Source organism: Puma concolor, chromosome A1 (genome assembly GCF_028749965.1).
Source record: "Puma concolor isolate L17-30 chromosome A1, mPumCon1.1.hap2, whole genome shotgun sequence".
Taxonomy (NCBI): domain Eukaryota; kingdom Metazoa; phylum Chordata; class Mammalia; order Carnivora; family Felidae; genus Puma; species Puma concolor.
Window position 1 is genome coordinate 139,203,597 of NC_141667.1, and position 22,772 is coordinate 139,226,368.

At 36.6% G+C, this 22,772-nt stretch overlaps 1 protein-coding gene across 12 annotated transcripts in view; it reads right to left on the bottom strand.

Annotated features, from left to right (window-relative positions):
• Positions 1 to 22,772, bottom strand: part of CSNK1G3 (casein kinase 1 gamma 3) — a 105,179-nt gene that overhangs the window by 24,674 nt on the left and 57,733 nt on the right. For 9 of the 12 annotated variants that reach the window (XM_086705294.1, XM_086705362.1, XM_086705346.1 and 6 more), the window contains exons 6-10: positions 21,019 to 21,253; positions 6,051 to 6,136; positions 5,844 to 5,928; positions 3,567 to 3,715; positions 1,465 to 1,560 (exon numbers count right to left, since the gene is read on the bottom strand). In XM_086705294.1, coding sequence (XP_086561420.1) covers positions 1,465 to 1,560; positions 3,567 to 3,715; positions 5,844 to 5,928; positions 6,051 to 6,136; positions 21,019 to 21,253 — 651 coding nt within the window. The remainder of the gene's footprint in view (positions 1 to 1,464; positions 1,561 to 3,566; positions 3,716 to 5,843; positions 5,929 to 6,050; positions 6,137 to 21,018; positions 21,254 to 22,772) is intronic. The other 3 variants (XM_086705355.1, XM_086705319.1, XM_086705339.1) reach the window with 1 other exon arrangement.

Genomic DNA, 22,772 nt, shown 5'->3' on the forward strand with positions numbered 1-22,772 from the left:
CACCTTACCAGAATATTCAAGCTATCAACGAGTAGTAATTTATATATGAAGTAACTTCTATAGAAGACCGGTTCCTGTCCCAATTTTTCTAAGGCAAAATTCTAAAACTACTCTTTTTAAAGTGGCTGTACGTTAAAGCATAATGGTTTTAAATATCCCCTAAATGGAGCACTTTATTTTGCTATGATTTCTAATAAGTTGTGTTTTTTCCTTTGATTTTCATCTCTTGTTTAACTCAATGGAACTCCAGTGGGATAAAAGACATAAGAGGAAGAAAGGCTAAGGATCATGTGTTAACATGATCCTTCCCCAGAAAGGGTTATAACTGAAAATTCTAAAGACCCAAATTAGCAAAATGTTTCAGGTCAAAGATGGGTTAAATAAAGCTTCGTTTCACAAAAATTTCAACAGCTTTCAGTTACCCTGCCCAGGAAACACACACTCTTCGCTGCCTGTTTATCTTCTACGCTTTGCCTCAAACCTACTCTGGGCTCCAAGCAAACTGCAAAGCTTACTATTCCTCAAACTCTACATTTTTCAACTTCTGCTTCATATCTTACCCTGTTTACTCTCCCCCAAAATGGCCTTGTGCCTCATCTGCCTTTAAAAATTCCCTTCATTCTTCAGGCTCATCTCAAAAGCCACCTTCCCCATGAAATTTCTATAAATGCCACATATTCAGTGATCCTTCGTGGTACTATATTAGTATGTTTCATGTGATCGAGCTTACACTGCTTGGCAACATAGTTATTTATGAGTTTATTATAATAATCATAACAGCCTTGAGAGAGGAGGTTTACTGAATGCTTACTATTATGCTAGGAATTAACAATCACTATTTCTGTTTCACAGAAGAGAGAACTGAGGCTTTGAAAGATAGAGTAATTTCTCCAGGATCAAGTCATATCCAGGTCTACCCAATTCCAGAGACTGAGTGAGCTCTTAACCGCTCATTACACAACAACTTCTTACAGGTCACACTGTTTTCCTTACTTTCCTTAGTTTCCACTAAATCAGACTATAGTTACAAATACCAACCGCTATTACAATTTATTCCAACAGCATATCCAAATACTTTCATTCTAGTAGAATATCAAATATTCTCAAAGTTTATACCAACTTATACCGCTAATTAGAAATTTATGATTACACATTTTCATGTGACTTTTAAACTAGTGAACAGGGAAGCTAGTAAACAGTAAAGAGTAGGTTTATTTGTTGCAAATCTATGTATCTTCAATCCTTAATATGGGTGTGTATATAATCTGTTTTTTGTCTACTGAAGAAAAAATAGGTATTTCAATCCTTCGGTATCTATCTACATGTGTGTATATGCTCACACACACATATACACACACATATAAAGCTATCATCTGGGCATGGTAAACCACCAAATATGTTTAAGCTCTCAGAAGGTAGTACAGAAGGAAATATAGATATTTCAAATCTGAAAGGGCAGCAAACCTGATTTTTGGATTGTTGCATCTTGTCTCTGTGTTGATGTGCTTCTCTGTTTGAGGACAGAGCAGGATCCTGCTGAACGGCGCCCACTGGAGTAGGCTACAATACAATAGTTAACATCAATACCCTCTATTTCAGAAGTCTCACTTAAAATCGTTTAGCTGCTTAAGGGAATCAAGGAAAAACTAAAGACACTTAAAGCCTGAAGAAAAGATACCATCCTTGAACTGTGTCATTAAAAATAACAAGCTAACACAAGGGAAACGCAGCTACTCTTTAGAGGGTTTTCAAAATATTTAGATATTTTATCAAGTATTCACTTTTTTACATCAATACAAGACTTTCTAATGCTGTCTTTACTTTTAGGTTACTTTACTGTATAAAAAAAATGAAAGTGTATGTGTGCATGTCTCTCAATTTCAAAGCTAATGTATAAACACAATAAATTATTTTAAGAAAATTGAGGAAAAGATTTTTTTAAATAAGGTCATGAACTGGCTTACTGTCAATATTCTGGCAGAGGAGAGACTTACAAAAATTTTTATTTTTCAAATATATTTCAAAACTTAACATAAATACTTTAAGCACAGTTTATTCAGGCTGACATCATAGATACCACGTACAATCAAATCACTTTGGATTAAAGAAAAATACAGATTAAACACTTAAATAAGCCATTGTTCAAAAACATGTGAATCTGAGAGTTTGGTAGTTCCAAATACGGATAAAAATTCACTAACAGTGAGCCACAAGTAAAGAAAATCTTGTAAGACACTCATACTTATTAAAAAAAAAAAAAAAACTGGTGAGAATAAGTATTTTAAAAGATGCCTCTTCAAAGAAAACATTTAAGGGCACCTGGGTGCCTCATTCGGTTGAGCGGCCAATTCTGGATTTGGGCCCAGGTCATGATCCCAGGGTTGTAGGATCGAGCCCTGCCTCAGGCTCCACACGGAGCATGGAGCCTGCTTGAGACCCGCTCTCTCTCTCCCCCTCCATCTGCCCCTCTCCCCATTCGTGCACTCTCTCTTCAAAATAAAAAATAATAATAATAAAATAAAGACAAATAAGTAAAATAAAGAATTTAATGACAAGTCCCTTTATTAAGTGATCACCAATCCTAGTTATAACCAAGATAAATTTTCTTAAGTTATAAAAACTTAGAACAGTTTTAAAAACAGAAAACACACTCCAATTTTTAAGTATCTATTTCAAGACATAGCCTAAAACTGCTAGTATAGCTAGAACTTACAAATTTAAATTACAAATGTTTTGAGAAATGGCTGAAATAAGCAAAATGTATAACAGATCTTTTAAAATAATGGGACATTATGCAAAAAATATATATATTTCATATTAAGAACTAAATCAGGAATGACAGGGTGCCTGGGTGGCCCAGGGTTAAGCGTCCGACTTCTCTTCAGGTCATGAACTTGCAGTTTGTGAGTTCAAGCCCCGCGTCAGGCTCTGTGCTGACAGCTTGGAGCCTGGAGCCTGTTTCGGATTCTGTGTCTCCCCATCCCCCTCTCTCTCTCTCTCTCTGCCCCTCCCCCACTCATGCTCTGTCTCTCAAAAATAAACAAACATTAAAAAAAAATTTAAAGAACTAAATCAGGAATGAAAAGTGCAAAGTAACTCATTACTTTAAAAAGCAAGGAGTCCAGGGGCTCATGGGTGGCTCAGTCGGTTATGGGTACAGCTCTTGGTTTGGCCTCAAATGGTCATTCTACACTTTGTGGGTTCAAGTCCCTCACTGGGCTCTGCACTGACAGCCAGATGCTGCTTGGGATTCTCTCTCTCTCCTCTCTCTGCCCCTCCCCGGCTTGTGCTCTCTCTCTCTCTCTCTCTCTCTCTCTCTCTCTCTCAGAAAATAAATACATAAACTTTGAAAAAATAAGTAAATAAAAATAAAAAGTAAGGAGTCCTAATGTGGGATTTTTGTAAAATTCAAGGAATAATTTTAGTATGGGGCTACTTAAAATGTCCATTAAAATGAATCTTTTAAAAAAAAGGTATTTGTCTCAACTCTTTTCACTGAAGAAGCTGTACTGTGGAAAATGAAGTACTACAAATAATCTTTCACTATACAGGAATAAAGTACTCACCAACTGTTTACCAATCCAGTCATATTCATAATCAAACATATATCCTTTTCGATCAAATAAGTCAGTAAAAAGTTTTCTTAGGTAGTCATAATCTGGTTTTTCAAAAAAATCTAGCCTTCTTACATAACGAAGATACGTTGCCATTTCTTCTGGAAAGGAATAAAAATTATTCTGATCACACCTGTCTATGTACTTATTGATAATAAAATACCATATCTAAAAGCACAGTGTTATAAAAACACGAAAACAGTAACAACATTCTAATGCAACTTCAAATTTTAGGCATTTAATCAAAATGAAGTTAAAAAGGAGAAGAGAAGGCAAGAAAAACATACGGTCAAAAAAAAAAGAGATGTTTCATTTAACAAATACATTTGCTTCATTTCATTAGGAAGGGCTAAAACTTTTATTTTACATTGTTAGTTTGAAGAGAAACCTTGTACTAAAGGTTGAATTAAAAATAACGTATCATTATTTAAACACAAGCACATTACTCAGCTAATTTATTTAAAATACTGGTAGGAAAAAAATACTATGGAAAAATGTAAGTTCTGAGAAACTGAACATTTAACTTGTCAACTGGATGAAGGGATTCAAAGCAAAGAAAGCCTTGGGCATTTCAGTCATTCAGTTCAAACAATTAAGTAAGCTGAAGAGAAAAGAGAAGAGAAGAGAAGAGAAGAGAAGAGAAGAGAAGAGAAGAGAAGAGAAGAGAAGAGAAGAGAAGAGAAAAGAAAAAAGAAAAGGGAAAGGAAAGGAAAGGAAAGGAAAGGAAAGGAAAGGAAAGGAAAGGAAAGGAAAGGAAAGGAAAGGAAAGGAAAAGGAAAGAAAGCAAAAGAAACAAAACAAAATGAAAAGAAAAAAGAAAATAGTGGTAGGAATTGGTTTATATATGAAAGTATCTGCACTACCTTGCTGGATTTCTTTTAGTCACATACACTAAACGACCCAGAGAGGATTCAAATTCTGAACTTGGGCTATGTACAGAATTCTAACCAACTGACCTAGCAAAATAAAGCTAAGAGATCTCAGAAATAGAACACAGAAACACAGTTTAATTCTTCTTTGGATTTCTGGTCATCTAACAATTATTTTGGTAATACATAAATCTCTCCATGCCGTTGTAATTCCCAAATGTTTTAGAGATATGTATTTTTAAGCCATGAAAGTGAAGAGGTAAAATGGTGAGCAATTAGTAAAACAGGGTTTCACCATCAGGATACAGAAATTCACTGTAGTAACAGATGGAAAGTTACTCCTGGGTGCTTTTCTGATCCAGTGCAGATCCAGTAAGAACAGGATGACGCCCAGCCCAATGGGTGGTGAGAGCGGAACCCAGCAAGGACCGTCCTCACAGGGTGACTCTCACCATTACCTTCCAGCTAATTACACCAGGTTAACTTACTTTGACACCCCATTTTTTCCTGCGGAAGCCTGTACAGAAATTCCCAATAACACATGGCCAATCTGCTTACAGCTATACTGCTAGGGTCAACCCGTATTTTGTTTTTAACCTACTAGTTCTAGATGTTACAGCAAAGGAGAAAAACACGAAATTAAAGTTTGCTGTCTGAGAACGATATAAGCAAGCTTGAGGAAGGGCTACCTGAGATTACGTGGCTGCTATGACTACCACCAGAAGGCCAGCCCTGTGCAGGAGAGCCTGTGAATATGGAAGCAAGCTGTGAACTCAGTCTTTTATCTTCACGTTTGGGTCACATTTTGCTTAATTCATTAGTAATACATTATTCTTATTCCTTAATTGATTTAGGAATCTCAAGTGAATTTCGGTTGGCTTAATCGGAACTGTCAAGAATCTACATGAAAATAAAACTATTTTCATAACCCCATCCCCCCCAGGTAACATTAGCCTAAGAGTAGAAAGGTTGGTAAGATTTTAATGTACTTCGAAAACTAAATCACACCCCCCCTTTGAGCATGGCACGGAGACTCAAGTGACTAGCAAAGTACGCCAAAACTTTACAGTTGGCATTTCTCAGCAAATATTTTAACTTAGTAAAAGTATGTCAGTGATATTTTGGCTGATACCGGTCAACACTATTAAAAGATGGGACTTTCTTCTATTATTAATACCATCTTAATAAAGCAATTTAAAAATTGACCCTGTGGTCTATGCATCAAATGGTGACATCTTTTAAGTCCTACTGTGAACTCATCTAAGTATGAAGAAAAAGTATTTATAAACTTGAGCAATAAAATTAACCGCTCTGGTTTTCTGCATAGAAGCACATGTATCAGTGTGGCGTCATTCATTACCTGGAAAATTTTCACACAGCACTTCTATTGGTGTGGCTCGTTTTGTATCTCCAATTTTCTGATACCTCTCTTTTAATGTGTCAGCCTAAAACACAAAGAAAAAAAAAATCTTGGCAAGGTGGTAATTTTAAAATTAACCACTTGCAGGACAGAAGCTTAACATAGCACCAATTTATTAAATTCAAAAGGAAACACAAAAACAATTACCTTTAAACCTTGCCAAGGAAGACTGCCCCTCAGAAAATACATGAACATATGACCTAAAGCTTCTAAGTCATCTCTTCTACTTTGTTCTGAAATGTAAGAGAAACATCAATTTCACTTTCTATTCCCAGTTAAGGATGCAAGAATGGAGAACTGATTCTTTTGTTACATACAAATTAATTCCCAGAGTTCAGTATATAAATATAAAATACCTAGTGCTTTTAAAAAACAAATCACGTCTGGTTAAACAATGTTTTTAACATTACAATTCCTGTGCATCTTTAAAAGATGGCCCTACAATTCTTTTTTTCTAAAGACTCTACTGGACATTCATTTCTCTCCTTAGATATCTATCCCAAGAAGTATATAGCAAGGCAGAAAGGGTTTCATGGTCAAATACAGGGTCACTGTGTATTGTAGCTCTATCCTAAAGACCCAGGATGTAACATATTAAAAGGTCTGGAAAAACCTAAAGATAAAATGTAACCCTGCACTTCCTGAACTTATGGGAGCATAAAACACCCATCCTATACACTCTCCCATTAATATTAAGTGCAATTAGGATTTTGTGTAATATACTTTTTAAAGCACCCATGTTTGACACATATCAACATTAATAACCCCTCTGCCACCACCAAAAATGTGCTGCTTTGAACAAACTGCCATTTTCAAATTACTACTGTTGTTTTAGCAACAAAATGTTGTACAGCACATAACTGAGTGACAATTACAGATGAAGATTCAGAACGGTACTTAGGAATATTTGCTGAGTGAAATTTTTTGTCACTGAAGTTACATTATGAAGATTTCTTGCTATTTTAAAAAAACACAGGAGTGCCTGGGTGGCTCAGTCGGTTAAGCATCCGACTGTGGATTTGAGCTCAGGTCATGGATGATCTCCGTTTATGAGTTTGAGCTCTGAGTCTAGCTCTGTGCTCAAAGTTCGGTGCCTGCGTAAGATAATCTCTCCCCCTCTCTCTGCCCCTCCCCTGCTCATGGTTGCTCTCTCTCTCTCCTTCAAAATAAATAAGCTTTAAAAAAATAATATAAAAACTCTAACAGTAAGAGGAAAAAACGGTAGTTTAATTCTAAAATGATGTTCATGGGTAAGATGTTTTATCCAAATGAGTAATCATCATACTATCTAAGCAGTGGTTTTGAAAAAGAAAACTTTTCAAAGCATGACTCTGAACAGGTTATCATTTCTACTATGCAATCCCCTTCTATAAATGTCTTCTGTAACACTTCCTACAGTTTGCGTATATATGTTGTGTCATTTTTTAGTCAATATCTATCCTCCCACCAAACAGGAGGTTATAGGATGGCAGATGTCTTCTGGCTCACTGTCCTCAGGACTCTGTATAATGGCTGCCACAGAGCATACTATTTAAATATAAACATATGAAAAGGGGCGCCTGGATGGCTCAGTCGGTTAAGCATATGACTTCAGCTCAGGTCATGATCTCGCGGTTTGTGGATTTGAGCCCCGCGTGGGGCTCTGTGCTGACAGCTCGGAGCCTGGACCCTGCTTCGGATTCTGTGTCTCCCTCTCTCTCTCTACCCCTCCCCCTCCGCCACCTCTCTCTCTCAAAAATAAACCTTAAAAAATTTTAAATATAAAAATGAACATTTGAAAAGACATAATACTAGATATGTGTCCCTCTTCTAGAAGTAAAGGAAGATATCTAGAAGAATATGCATCAAATCGTTAGTAATGAGGGTTATAAGATTGGAGGATGACACAGGACATTTCACCTTCCATTTTATATACTCAAATTTTGGTATAATGGCTAGTTTTTTTTTGCTGGTATTTTCTATTGTAACAATGTAAGCATAAGCTATTAAAAATAGAAAACTTTCAAAATAAGTAAAAGAGACTTAAGGTCTCTTTGTAGCCTTTAATAAAAGTGGGGATGTGAATAACATGGAAAAAAAAATATATTTTTTATATACAATTTCACCTTATTAGATCCTGGGAACCTTAAGAATAAAGAGTCATGCAAAGGAAAAAGTTTACTTCTAAAGTCCCAATTAGAATCAGAATCACCTCTGAAACTTTTAAAAACCTCAAGTGAGCAAGGCCTCTCGATGGAGTCTGATTCCTGGGCTAAGACAGGAGCTAGAAGAATATGTGCATTTTGAAAGGACTTAGCAGGTGATCCTGAAATACAGCCAGATTTGATAAGCACTAAAAATGAAACTTCCTTGATTGAAGCATAATCTCCATATAATAAAATGCACCCATTATAAGGATCCATTTAAAAAATGTTAACCACACACACACACACACACACACACACACACACACGAGCCACCACAATCAAGAAGTATTTCCAGCACTCTAAGAAGTTCCCTTATGCCCCCTTGCCTGTTACTCTCCCCTTCCCCTGTCTCCAAACCACCATTAACCTGCTTCTGGGAGCCTACACTAAATGTGATTTCTTTATAGAACTTCATATGAACAGCATCATATAGTATGGACCCTTGGGCCCGAATTCTTTCACTCAACATCATGTTTTTATGTTTTGCACGCATTACTTTTTACTGCTGAGTAATATATCACAATATATGTATATAGTCACCTACCGATGGACCATGAATAACTTCCAGGTGGGGGTTTTGTGAATAAAGCTTTTATGAACATTCTTGTTTCCACTTCCCTTGTGTAAATTTTTAGGAGGAGGATTATTGCTTCATATGGAAAAGTGTAATTTTCACGTTATGAGACACGAATACACTGTTTCCAAAGGGGTTGTGCCATTTTCTGTTTCCACCAACAACCTAAGAGAATTCCAGTCGTGTAAGTGCCCATCCCACACACAGCATGGCCACTCTTTTATATTTTAGCCATGCTAGTGGCTGTGAGGGGTTAGCGCTCTGTGATTTAATTTGACTTTCACTGGTGACTAATGTTTTTGAACACTGTTTCATGTGTTACTGCTTATTCATACATCTTTGTCTGTGAAGTGAATATTTAAATATTTTACTCACTTTTTTTAATTGTACTGTTTGTCTTGTCAGAAAGTTAAGAGTTGTTTGTGTATTCTGGATACAAGTTGTTCTCATACAACAAGTTTTGCAAACATTTTCTCCCAAATTATAGCTTGCTTTCAAGTTCACACTTTGACAAAGCCCAATTTATCAGGGCTTTTGTTGTTGTGTTTGTTTATGCTTTAAAAAAATTTTTTTTAAATATTCCTTTATTTTTGAGAGAGACAGACAGTGGGGCTTGAATTCATGAACTGTGAGATCATGACCTGAGCCAAAGTCGGCCACTTAACCGACTGAGCCACACAGGTGCCTCTTGTTGGAGCTTTTTGTATCCTATCTGAGAGTCTCTGACTAGTCTAAGGTCACAGAGACTTTCTCCTATTTTTTCTTAAAGAAATTTTATAGTTTTGGATCTAAATCTGTGATTCATTTGAAGTCATTTTTCTTCTTTTTGTTCACTGTGGGGTAAAAGGGGTTAAATTCATTTTTTTTTGTCAATACTGATATCTAGTTATTATCATACAATTTCTTTACAATACTATCCTTTCCCCTTGAATTGCTTTTGCACCTTCTCAAATATCAATTGACCTCTATGTAGGGGTCCATTTCAGGACTCTGTATTCTGACTCATTTACCTATGTCTGGGCCAGTAACACCAAAAAAAAAAAAAAAAAAAAAAAAAAAGGAAAAAATAATAAATGAGGAAACCAGTGATGACAAAACAGACCATCAATTGAGAAAACCATCAAAATCAAAAGCTGATTATCTGAAACATTCAATAAAACTGATCCTATCACTAACCTAAAAGAAAATACAAATTACTAGTATCAGGAGGAACAAAGGGTCACCAGGCCAGACCCTACACACACTAAACAAATGATGAAAGAATATTATGAGCTAACATTATGCCAATAAATTCAACAACTTAGAAGAAATGGACAAGTATCTTAAAAGCTACAAGTTACACAGAAGATGTGAACAGCTCCATACAACTTAGAAGAAATGGACAAGTATCGTAAAAGCTGCAAGTTACAAAGAAGATGTGAACGGCTCTATGCCAATTAAAGAAATTTAATTTATAATTTCAAATCTTCCCAAAATATAACCAAAGGTCCAGATGGCATCACTGGTGAATTATATTAAGCAGTTAAGGAATAATACCAACTCTACACAAACTCTTATTGCCTTCATGATATTACCAGTCAAAGGTAATACAAGCAAAGGAAAATACAAGAAATGTGCCTCAACACAGACACAAAATCCTTAAGAAGATAATACATCATGACTAAGTAGGGTTCATCCTATGAAGTTAAGGTTGGTTTAACATTCAAAAACCAACTGATATAAATCACCTTATTAATAAAAGATACAAATCATAAGATCACCTCAAAAAATAGAGAAAAACTACTTATTAAAACACAACATGCATTTATGATAAGAATACTTGTTAAACAAGAAATAGAAAAAAAACTTCATTCTGACAATGGACTTCCATGAAAAACCTACAACTAACATAATTCTTACATGGAAAAGGCAACCTTATAATTAGGAACAAAACAAGGATGTTCACTCTCATATTATCTATTTGGTGTTGTACTGGAAGTTCTTGTTGGTACAGAAACGCTAGAAAAAAAATTAAAAGGTATTCAGATTGGATTGAATCTGGATTCAAATCAGATTGGAAATGAAGAAGTAAAACCAGTTTTCTCTGCAGACCACATAATTGTATATGTGGAAAATCCTAAATAATCTACCCCTAAAAAACTCTATTAGAACTAGTGCATGAGCTCTACCAAGGTTACAGGATACAAGGTCAATATATAAAAATCAAATGTATTTCTATGCATGCAATGAGCAACTGGAAAACAAATTTAAAAAGCAATACCATTTTCAGCAGCACCAACAAATGTGAAACATGTAGGGGAAAATTTATCAATACATAGGCAAGACCTGCATATTATATAGCATGCAGTTTAAAAGACCAAAAGATCATAAATACTGACCCCTACAGTAGTGTGTTCTTTGTTAAGGAGAAGAACTCAATATAAAAAGCACTTCCCTCTAAATTCCATCCAAAGTTGGAAGTTTTAGTTACCGGTGTCAACAAGCCGTGATGATTAGATCTTGCCTATACGACTGTCTCAAAGAACAGTATTAGTCTCAAAACCTACACAGTATTTAAAAACTCAAGCCATGAAAACAAGCTAGTAAAATTAACCACTACTGAAACTCAGTCTGAAATGCTCCTTCTCCTCCTAATTCTTTCCTTGTGTTCTTTCATCCACTGACTAGTCAGGAAGTAAATTTCACCACATCGTGAGTAATAAGTCATAGGGAAGGCTTTATCTTGGAAACACAGTAACTAAAGAATACCTTTTCAGACCTTCAACAGTTCTGTTTCGTGGGGGAAAAAAAACTCCCAGGGTAATTTGGCCCTTATTATATACACCCTGTTCACATTTTTTAAAGCAAGTAAAAAAAAGAAACAAGTAAAAGTTTCACTTTATATTTCCTCCTAAACAGTTAAAAATTACTTGTCCCCCAGCACCCCACCAAAAAATAAATACTCTTCTTCCTCAAGATTCATGGAGCTCATTAACGTTTTTTCAAGATTACACAATTAAAATGGTTGTATTGTTAAATGAAAACACGAACCTATTCAGGAAAAGAAAAGACACAAATATATAAGACAATTTGCAGTAACAACTCACCAGTCCAGATACCTAATCTAGCAAAAAACAAAGTTTCCCGAGCAACAGGACCCAGCACATGCATGCAATTCCTGAAGAAGTCTTCTTCAAATCCAGTTCTCTTAATTGGATAAAATTCAGTAAGTTTGGCTATCAAAAGAAGCAAATCAAAAGAAGGGAACAGCAAAGTACCACCAGCAATAGGTGCACTACGGCTAAAAGACATCTGAATACCAAAAAAAAACCCTATTAAAAAATACACTACCCTCAGACTAACTATAAAGCTACAGTCATCAACACAATGCAGTATTTGTGAACAAACAGATCAATGAAGAGAAAAGACAGTCCAAAGACAGACCCACGTAAATACTGTCAACTCATCTTTGACAGTTGAGCAAAGGCAACAGAAGGGAGGAAAGGTTTGTTTTTTTTTTTCCCAACAAACAGTACTAGAACAATTGGATATCAATATATAAAAAAAAAATGAATCTAACCACAGATCTTACACCCTCCACAAAAGTAACACAACTGGATCAAAGACCTGTCAAATGTAAAGTTATAAAATTCCTAGAATATAATGTAGGAGAAAATCTAGATGACTGTGAGTTTGGAAATGACTCTTTAGATATGAAAGCACAGGCATGTTCATAAAAGAAATAACTGGTGAAGTGGACTTCATTAAAACTAAAACTTCTGCTCTGCTAAAGCCACTTTCAAGAGAATAAAAAGATAAGCTACAGACTGGGAGAAAATATTTGCAAAAGATACGTCTCATAAAGCACTGTTACCCAAAATATACAAAGAATTCTTAAAATCAAAAATAATAAAAACAAACAACCTGATTAAAAATGGGCCAAAGACCTTCAAAAACACCTCACCAAGGAAGATATATCGATGACAAATAAGCACATGAAAAGACGGTACATACACATCATATGTCATCAGGAAACACGAATTAAAACAACAATGAGATAACACTACTTGAAATAATGATTTACAAGAAATATATATTTCGTCACTCAGATAACCAAAATATATTTCTCAGGTATATGTGGTCTTCATCCATAGCTCCTGAAAACACTTCAGAACCAGAAAGGTGAAATGGGTGTCTTATTATTAATGAAGGTAAATTTTGGACCCACCCAAGGTCAGGGGCCGATTGCCAGGAAGGCCATACATATGATTATTGAGGTTTGGAACTTTTAGTTGTACCCCCCAACCACCAGGGAGTGAGGAGACGCTGGAGATTGAATCAACCAATGGCCACGGACTTAGTGAATCCTGACTATGTAATGAAGCCCCCATAAAAACCCAGGAGGGCAGCTTTTCGGTCCTTTTGGGAGGGCTTCCACACTTGGGGAACCAGAACACTCCCATGTGCCACCAAGCCAGGCCCCAAGCCCCTTAAGGACAGAAGCTCCTTTGTTTGGGATTTCACTGTCCATAGCTCTTCATCTGACTGTTCATTTGTATCCTTTATCATATCCTGTAATAAACTGATAAATGTGAATCTATGAAACCATTCTAGCAAATAAATTGAACTTAAGGAGGAGGTAGCTAGAACCTCTAATCTGTAGCTGATCAGTCAGAAGCACCAGTAATAGCCCAGAGCTTGAAACTGGAGTCCAGAAGAGGGGGAGGGGAGCAGTCTTACATGACAGAATCCTTAACCTTGGGATCTGATGCTTTCTCCACATAGACAGTGCCAGTATTAAGTTGAATTCTCAGACATGCTACTGGTGGCTGAGAACTGCTTGGTATTGTGGAGGGGAAAAGCCCTTTTCCACATAGCAGCTCATCCCAGGAACCCGTTAGGATGGTGGAAATGTATAACACTAACAATACCAAGCGCTGGCAAGAATGTGGACCCACAGGAACTCCCATCCATCGGTGGTAGGAGCGCAGAACGGTATGGCCAGTTCGGAAGACAGTTTGGGGGTGCCTTACAACATATTCTCGACATATGATGCAGGACTGAGCTCCTTGGGGTTTATCCAGAGAGTTGAAAGCTTAGGTCCCACAAAAACCTGCACATGGATGTTTACAGCACCTTTACTCATAAATGCCAAACTTACAGGCAACCAAGATATCCTTCAGTATATGAGTGGATAAACTATGGAGGATCCAGACAATGGAATATTATTCAGCACTAAAAGGAAATGAGCTATCAAGCCAGGGAAAAACATGCAAAACCCTTAAAAGCACAGCATATTACTAAGTAAAAGAAGCCAGTCTGAAATGGCTACATATTGCTTAACTCCAACTATATGGTATCTGGAAAAGGTAAAACCATGGAGACAATAAATAAAAAGACCAGTGGTTGCCAGGGGTTTGGAGGGAGGGAGGGAGGGGTTGGTGGGGAAGGAAGGATGATTAGGTATAGAGGATGCCTAGGGAAGTGGAACTCTTCTGTATAACACTATAATGGTAGACACATGTCATTATAAATTTATCCAGGGGCGCTTGGGTGGCTTAGTCAGTTGAGCGTCAGACTTCAGCTCAGGTCATGATCTCGCGGTTCACGGGTTCAAGCCCTGTGTCAGGCTCTGTGCTGACACCTCAGAGCCGGGAGCCTGCTTCGGATTCTGTGTCTCCCTCTCTCTCTGCCTCTCCCCTGCTCAGGCTCTGTCTCTGTCTCAAAAATAAATACAAACATTAAAAAAAATTGTAATTTATCCAAACTCATAGAACGTACAATACCAAGAGGAAATCCCAAAGTAAACTATGGACTCTCAATGATAAGGATGTGTCAATGCAGGTTCAACAATTATAACAAATGTACCACTCTAGTGGGGAATGTTGATAGTGGGGACAGCGCTGCATGTGTGTGGGCAGGAAATATAAGGAATACCTGTGTACCTTCTGCCTAATTTTGGTATGAATCCAAAGCTGCTCTTAAAAAAAAAAAAATAACTGTTCAAAAAAAGTAACATCTGTTTAAAAAAAAAAAACACACTACTATTTAAACGCATTTTCTCTACACTTATTTAATTCAAGGTATACGTCCTAACATTCCTCAACTAAACTTGAGGTCATCACTATATAATAGTAATCATCCAAAAATTATGATGCTGAATCACCCAGAGAATGTAAATTATGCTCATCATGCTTCAGAACGCAAGGGATTGTGCAATACATTTTTAAACTGTTAAAACATAATTATAAAACGTAAATACATGTTTCTAAACTGCGAACAAGCTGTTTGGGAGGCTAAAAGAGCTGTCCTCAGGAATTTGGGCAATTAACCTAGAAATTAAATGAATCACATCCTAAGATGACAACACAGAAAGAAGGCATTTTTGTAAAACCATAAATTCTGTGATCCCTTCGCTCTTATTCAGAGAGCTTACCACGTAGTGGCTTGAAATGTTAATTCTTCTACAGAACACAGATTAACACTTGCAAAGCAACTGAAGTTTATTCCTCAAAGCCTAGTCTCTTTATTAATGAATACTCCATAATAATTTTGAAAACAAGACAATTCTAGTGCTACCTACTAAAGAGAAATGCAGGGTATTTACTTAATTTCAAATGACTTCCACTTGGGGCGCCTGGGTGGCGCAGTCGGTTAAGCGTCCGACTTCAGCCAGGTCACGATCTCGCGGTCCGTGAGTTCGAGCCCCGCGTCAGGCTCTGGGCTGATGGCTCGGAGCCTGGAGCCTGTTTCCGATTCTGTGTCTCCCTCTCTCTCTGCCCCTCCCCCGTTCATGCTCTGTCTCTCTCTGTCCCAAAAATAAATAAACGTTGAAAAAAAAAAATTTAAAAAAAAAAAACAAATGACTTCCACAAAAGTTGCCTCTTCATGAAGGGAAAAGAGAGTGATCCAAAGGAAGATTATGAAATGAGGTTCAAAGCATTTGACAAAAAAAAAAAAAAAAAAGTATTTGGAAAGATATTAAAAAGGAGACCGTGAGCAGACACAATTTAAAATAACAATTCGACATGAAAATAGTAAAGAAGGCTTCCACAAGAGGCGACCAAAGAAAGTCAGGTCACACACAGCTTTAGTGAGATTGCATCCAAAACAAGGACTTAAGAAGGTATGAGAAGGTACACAAGAGAATCACTACATCTGTGCCTTCCGAATATTAATCACCCAGTTAAGATCAAAAGATCTATACCACAGGAATAATGAGGCTAAAATTCCACAATGTGATGTTACACTCTTCTTCCGCCTTTTTCCTTTTTAAACCTGGAACAGTGCACTGATCTCCACAAAGGAAAAATACTTATAAATCTGCGCAAATGTTCGTCTGACCAAATTCTCTATTTCGAAACGCTCCTGTGTGTACAAAGTCTTTAAATACACAAGAATAAAGCAATGAATAAGAAGGCTTTAAATGTAATCACCAAAGTCCAGGCAGAGTAGGAAAGACAGCAATTATATATACACAAATTAAAAATCGCCACTAAAAGGTCACATTTTCACCACTTTTTCTTTTTTATCTACTCATGACTCCTCACAAAGCCAAGTGCTCTAAACGCCACACACGACTAAGTCTGTGTTCACTGCCATCTCACTTATAAAATGCTTTAACTCTTCAGCACTTAAACTCACATGACTTTAGCTTACTCTTAATTTCTTAAAAAACAGGAACTCACATAACCTGGCAAACAAATCTTCTCATTATTAACATTGCCCATCTACTTCCAAGTTCTACATCGAGACTGGAAGCAGGGCTTTTACAAATGGGATAAAGTAAGGATTAAAACTTTTGTTCTTTGCAGTACCTGCCCGAGAAATATTTTGTTTATGTTTTCTTCCTGAAAAAGGAGGAAAAAGAGATGACTACAATAGTTAAATGCCATTTCCCAAGCTCTGAAGGCTTTTCCTAACAAGGACAAACATATCAGATTCACTTGGCCATTTCTACAAATAGAAGGCTGTTACATTTACCATTGTTCAGATAAAAAAACATCGGGCCATAAGGAAGTTGTGACTTCATGTCTCACAATAAAATGGTGGTGAACCTTTGTTAGTTGTTATAAAATAGGCTGTTAGCAACTACCACAAAATGAAAATCTCTCACAGACACAGCTCATATACATACAGGTGTGCCTGACTGTAACATCAAACACAATCCTGAAAGCTGTGTATCTCCTCAATCTTATTTTAAACCTATCGTGAAAGTTTGCTATTGAAAGGCAACCCCTCCCCCAAATACCACCTGAATGCAACGTGTGCTTTATAATTTTAGATCCATGAAACTTTTCTTAAAGAAAGACAAATTTACATTTTTCAGGCATTTCAGACACCTGAAGACAAAAAAATACCACGGCTCTCCTATCAGGAGGCTGTCAGGGAAAATTCCAAGTGCTACTTGTTCTGACTGAGAGGAAGAAGCAGGGACATGCAGTAAACAGCAGATAAGTCTGGGAAGAATGGATAGAGAAGAAGCTACGACCACGAGTTGAAGGCTGGGTCAGATGACTCCTAAGGTCTTGTACAAAAAGTATGTCTTTAGGGTACATGTGGGCAGTGATGCCGGGTAAGTACTGACTGGTTTATGTTTGTCTGTTCTTCCTTGTGAGATGTCAGCAATGCAATCTAAAAGCGGAGAATTGGGGCACCTGGGTGGCTCAGTCGGTTGAGCGACTGACCGGCTCAGGTCATGATCTCATGGTTTGTGAGTTCGAGCCGCGTGTCGGGCTCTGTGCTGACAGTTCAAGCCTGGAGCCTGCTTTGAATTCTGGGTCTCCCTCTCTCTCTGCCCCTCCCCCACTCATGCTCTGTCTCTCTCTGTCTCAGAAATAAATAAACATTTAAAAATAAATAAATAAGTAAAATAAAAGCAGAGAATTAAGTCTTTCTCTGATATGAAAACTGACCATGGTTTGCAAGACTTAAAAATAAACCACCAAAAACATAACCCAGAACTGATTTTTTTTAGAAAGGCAAAGAAGTAACTCGATGGGAAAGAATATGACATCAGAAAAAGAACCTCAGCCTCTAACTCACATCATACAAAAATATATTCTCAATGGTAGAAGAAAACATAAATGTCTGCATCTCACAAGGACAAAGATTTCTTAGGATTCAAACAGGAGCAATCCTAAAACAAAAAACTGGTAAATAACTGACCACACAAATATTCACAACTTGTGCACATCTACTGACACCATTAAGAAAACGAGCAGGCAAGCCACAGACCAGAAGAATCTATTCACAGTACATATATTTGGGAAAGAATGAATATCCAGAATATATACAGAATTCCTACAAATCAACAATAAAATGGCACACATCACAAAAGAAGATAAGCAAATGGCCAATAAGCAAGCACAAGAAACAGTGCTCAGAATCATAAGTCAAGCAAAACAAAATGCCACCACATATCTACTCCAATGGCTAGAAGGAAAAAGAAGGCTAACACCAAAAGCTGTCAATACTATGAAACAAACAGAACTCTCATTTACTGCTGGTGGAAACAGAAAATGGCATGAATGCTTTGGGGTACTGACTGGCAGTTTCCTATGAAGTTAAACAATACCCACCACATGACACAGTAATTCCAACCTTAGTATCTGCCCAAAAGAACTGAAAACATATGTCCACTGAAAGATTTAAAAATTCATAATAGTAAACACCTGTTAATAATCAAAATGTGTATCAACATTAGAATAATTTATGGTATATTAATGCAACGGAATACTACTTAGCCTTAAAATGAAACAAATTACTGATACTTGAAAAACAAACCCTAACCTTATACTGAGCAAAAGAAGCCAGATAATTCCATTTATATGAAGCAACAGAATCAGCAAAATTAATCGATGAACGGGGCGCATAGTCAGTTGCTCAGTCAGTGACTCTTGATTTCGGCTCAGGTCATAATCTCACAGTTTTGTGAGTTCGAAACCTACATAAGGCGCTGCACTGTCAGTGGGGAGCCTAGTTGGGATTCTCTCCCTCTCACTCTGCCCTTCCCTCACTTGTGCTCTGTCTCTCTCAAAATAAATAAATAAACTAAAAAACTAAAAACTAAAAACACCAAAAAACTAAAACTTAAAAAAAAAAACCATGCTAGATTAATGATAGAAATCACAGCAATGGCTCCTTTGGGAGACGGTGGGGGAAGAGCAAGAATGAAGTGTATGAGATGATGATATGTTCTAAATCTTGACAGAGTTGGGGCTTATGTAGGTGTGTACGTATGTCAAAAACTACAAATCATACACTCAAATGTTATAAACTTAATTCAATGTAAATTCTATTTCAATTTAAAAAATGAACTTTTGGGGGCACTTGGGTGGCTCATAAGTGTCCCACTTCGGCTCAGGTCATGGTCTCACAGTTTGTGGGTTTGAGCCCCATGTCAGGCTCTGTGCTGACAGCTCAGCGCCTGGAGCTTGCTCCAGATTCTATGTCTCCCTCTCTCCCTCTTCCCCTCCCCAACTCGTGCTCTCTTGCTCGCTCTCTCTGTGCCTCTCAAAAATAAATAAATGTTAAAAAAAATTTTTTTAATGAACTTTTCAGTAAATTAAGTACAAATACTTAATTTTGGTAAGCTTGCTTGACATACTGTTGTCAGTTACCAATTCTGAAACTAGATTCTGAGGATCGTAGCAGGCTTCTAAAAATGAGTAAAGAGAGAAGTGGTAGCCAGATTTCTCCCTGTCGGCCCAGAAGACAGAAAAATACAGACAAGAGAAGGGAATAACAAATGTGGAAAAGGGGGACACTACTTTGTGGTGTTGGAATGAAATTAAAACTATCAATATAAACTCAAGATTCTTATTAGATAGGCATTAATACATGCATAGATGCCACATACGTGTGCAGGCATATGTGCATGTGTGTATCTGTGTGTACATGTGATTCATGTACACACGCGCATTTCTCAGTTCCGCCACCAACGGGGCCAGCAATAACACAGCAGTAGCAATGACTATACCCAGTGCCCAAAACTTGGTTTCTACCTAACATTACCCAATAAAAGGAGCTCCAGAGCTACTCGGAGAAATGTCTGTTTCTGGGCTAGAGCACAGAAACTACAAGGTAAATCTACAATAACTCACTGCACCAGAAAGTAAAGAAGTTTTCAAAGAGTCATGAGAACAAGCCACAGAGACAGAGCAGTCAGCCAGATGGAACAACCAGTGGCCAAATGTGGGACAGTATGAGTACCAAATAAATACTGACAGTAAGGTACTATACTGCTGTCAGTACACTAGGAGTCCGTGAGTCCACACTGACATAAGTGAATAAACGGGAAAAGAAGTAAAAGCTTTTCCTTACATTAGATTATCAACCAATGAATACACAAGGAATGATAAATTAGAAAATCATCGACGGATGCTAAATCCAGTGGGTAGAATTTAATGGGAACAACATACTTATATTTACATAATCTCAAAAATCTGCTTACAAATTATTTTTAATTACAAAGGGAAAGTAGGAAACTGGTAGGTAGAAAAACCTAGCAGACAGTACCCTAAGCAAGTGACCAAAACTACTTGCAACCAAGTGACATCACATGCCTCATGGCACGATGCACTGACAACCCAGCGCTTGTGTATTTGTGCGACAAATGCATATCCAAATATGGCATGAAGAAATGATCAAACTCAAATTGAGGACAGCCTATAAAATACCCTGTATGTACTCCACAGAAATATGAAGGCCGTGAACCACAAAGAAAAGCAAGGGAGTGTTCTAGATAAAAACAAACTAGAGAGATGTGACAAGTAGATGAAATGTGTGGTCCTGAACTGGATTCTGGACAGGGAAAAAAAAAAAAAGCCTTTAAGACCTCTGTGAGATTGATCTTAGTTCATCCTTTCTATTAATAAGGAATCCCCTTCAAAAAAGTTAAATAATTTGCCCGAAGTCATATAGTTTCTACAGTGAAGAAAACCACTAAGGTATGTACTTCTAGCATTAAATGTACTGGGCAGGATGCCATGTCTCCCTGGCTAGCTGTTATCAGAGAGCCACAGTCTCAATCAAGAATCTTCACACACTAAATTCAGCCACAATTAAGGATTCTCTAATATTCTTTAATAAAAATTATCAAATGCATCAACCTAAATGTATCAAAGTTGAACATTTCGAGTTGTCATATAAAAAACAGACACAGTAAAATAAGAAATTTACTGTTCATTTACTCTAGGGCACCTTACTTTAAAAGAGTTTTATTAAATATAAACTCTAGCTAGACAGGATAAATAAAAATTACAACAGAAGCAAGCGTAAGCCCCCCAAAACTAAACCATAATAACAAATAAAAACTCGCGCTGTTTGCACAGGCACTGAATTCAAATTCCATACTTACAAAATGTACACATACCTTTTCCTAAATGTGTGTTTATGCTCATATATCTAGCTGTTCCTGTAAGGCTCTTGTGTTCTCTGTATGGTATGTGTTTCTTTGTCTCTGGATCGATATATTCCTTTGCCAAACCAAAATCTATAATATGAATAACTTGCTGAGTTTTGTTTCCTGGTCGTCCTATTAAGAAGTTCTCAGGTTTTACATCTCTGTATATCAAGTTCTTTGAATGGACATATTCCATGCGAGAAATCTTGATTCACAAAAATAACAACAAAAAGAAAGAATGTTTCATTTTAGGCTTTGACTAGCATAAAAAAGCATGATAGACACAAGATGAAATTCTTACAATGAAAACAACATAAAAACCAGAAATTGTCTCAACCCTTTAAAAATAACATGGTATCAGTCTACAGTTTCTCAAATATATATCCAGTTATGCCTAAAAGTCTTTGCTTTCAGTATTACTATGATCACTTATAAATCAAGTATTTGAATTTCATGAATGCCTTTCATATTGGTAAGCCTGATTCAGTCAGCACTTACAGATGATGCCACCTCAGACAATCAAAAAGCTTTACTAACTCTTGAACTGAGACATATAAACAGACATATTCATAAAGTTGCAATTTGTTCTTCTCAATTATTTCAATCACCAAGCAACTTTTATAGTTATATCAAAGAAACCTAGAGTCTAAACTGTTAAATGAAAACAACACAGTACCCTTTAGGATATCTTTCTTTTTCTTTTTTTATAACTTACTCGTGTCTTTCCTTAGGTATTAAACATTTTAAAAGATCTTGAAACCAGAAAACTTTGGGATACCACTCTAATGATTATACAGTACACATTCACATGATATAGTATATATTATATACGATATATAGTATGTATACATATATAGTATATATACATAGAGTATGTATACATACTATATGTTATATTCACACAATATAGTAATGTAGTACAAACTGTCACAAAATAGGACATTATAAATAAGAAAATAAAATTGCTTCATTTAGTGATAATAATGGACGACAACACAACGTAAACATATAGCCACTTAGGCCATTTTAGATTGTTAACAAATTCTGGATCACGGTATACAATATTCTATGGCCTACACTTTTCATTAATGATATATTATGAGCACTTTCCGGGTTATAAGACATTCTTTTAATACACACTTTTTAATGGCTGGGTACTATTTTATGGCTATGAATAATTTACTCAACTAACCCTATTATTTCTCTCCATTTGGGTTGTTTCCCATTTTATGACAAACATCGTTGCATAAATAGCTTTAAGTACATATGTGAACAGTTCCATAGGATAAATTAGTGAGTCAATGGAGAAAAACCATTTTGAGATTTCTGGAACATACTACTGGAGTTGATTTCAAAACTACCTTAAATCGTCCTCTTAAGCTGTTTTCCCATAGGTTCCCTGAGATTTCAATAATTTATAAGACTTACCATTGTCTCTTCTTTTTCTAGGCCATTAGAATTTATGACTAACATTATAAACCCTGTTTCCAAGGGCTCTCTTTTCTAAGCACTCATCAGTGACATGAAAAGAGGGCTGGAAACCATTCTCAAGCTCAGCATTCTGATCTGAAAGCAGTTAACATATTAATTCTTCCACCCAAATAAAATACACTTGGCTCAGTTATTTTAAGTTATTTGCATCCTAAAAAGACAATGGGAGGAAAAGCAGAAACTTCATGAGGTCACGCGTTCTGTAAAGAGAACAGACTTTAACCTTTCAACAT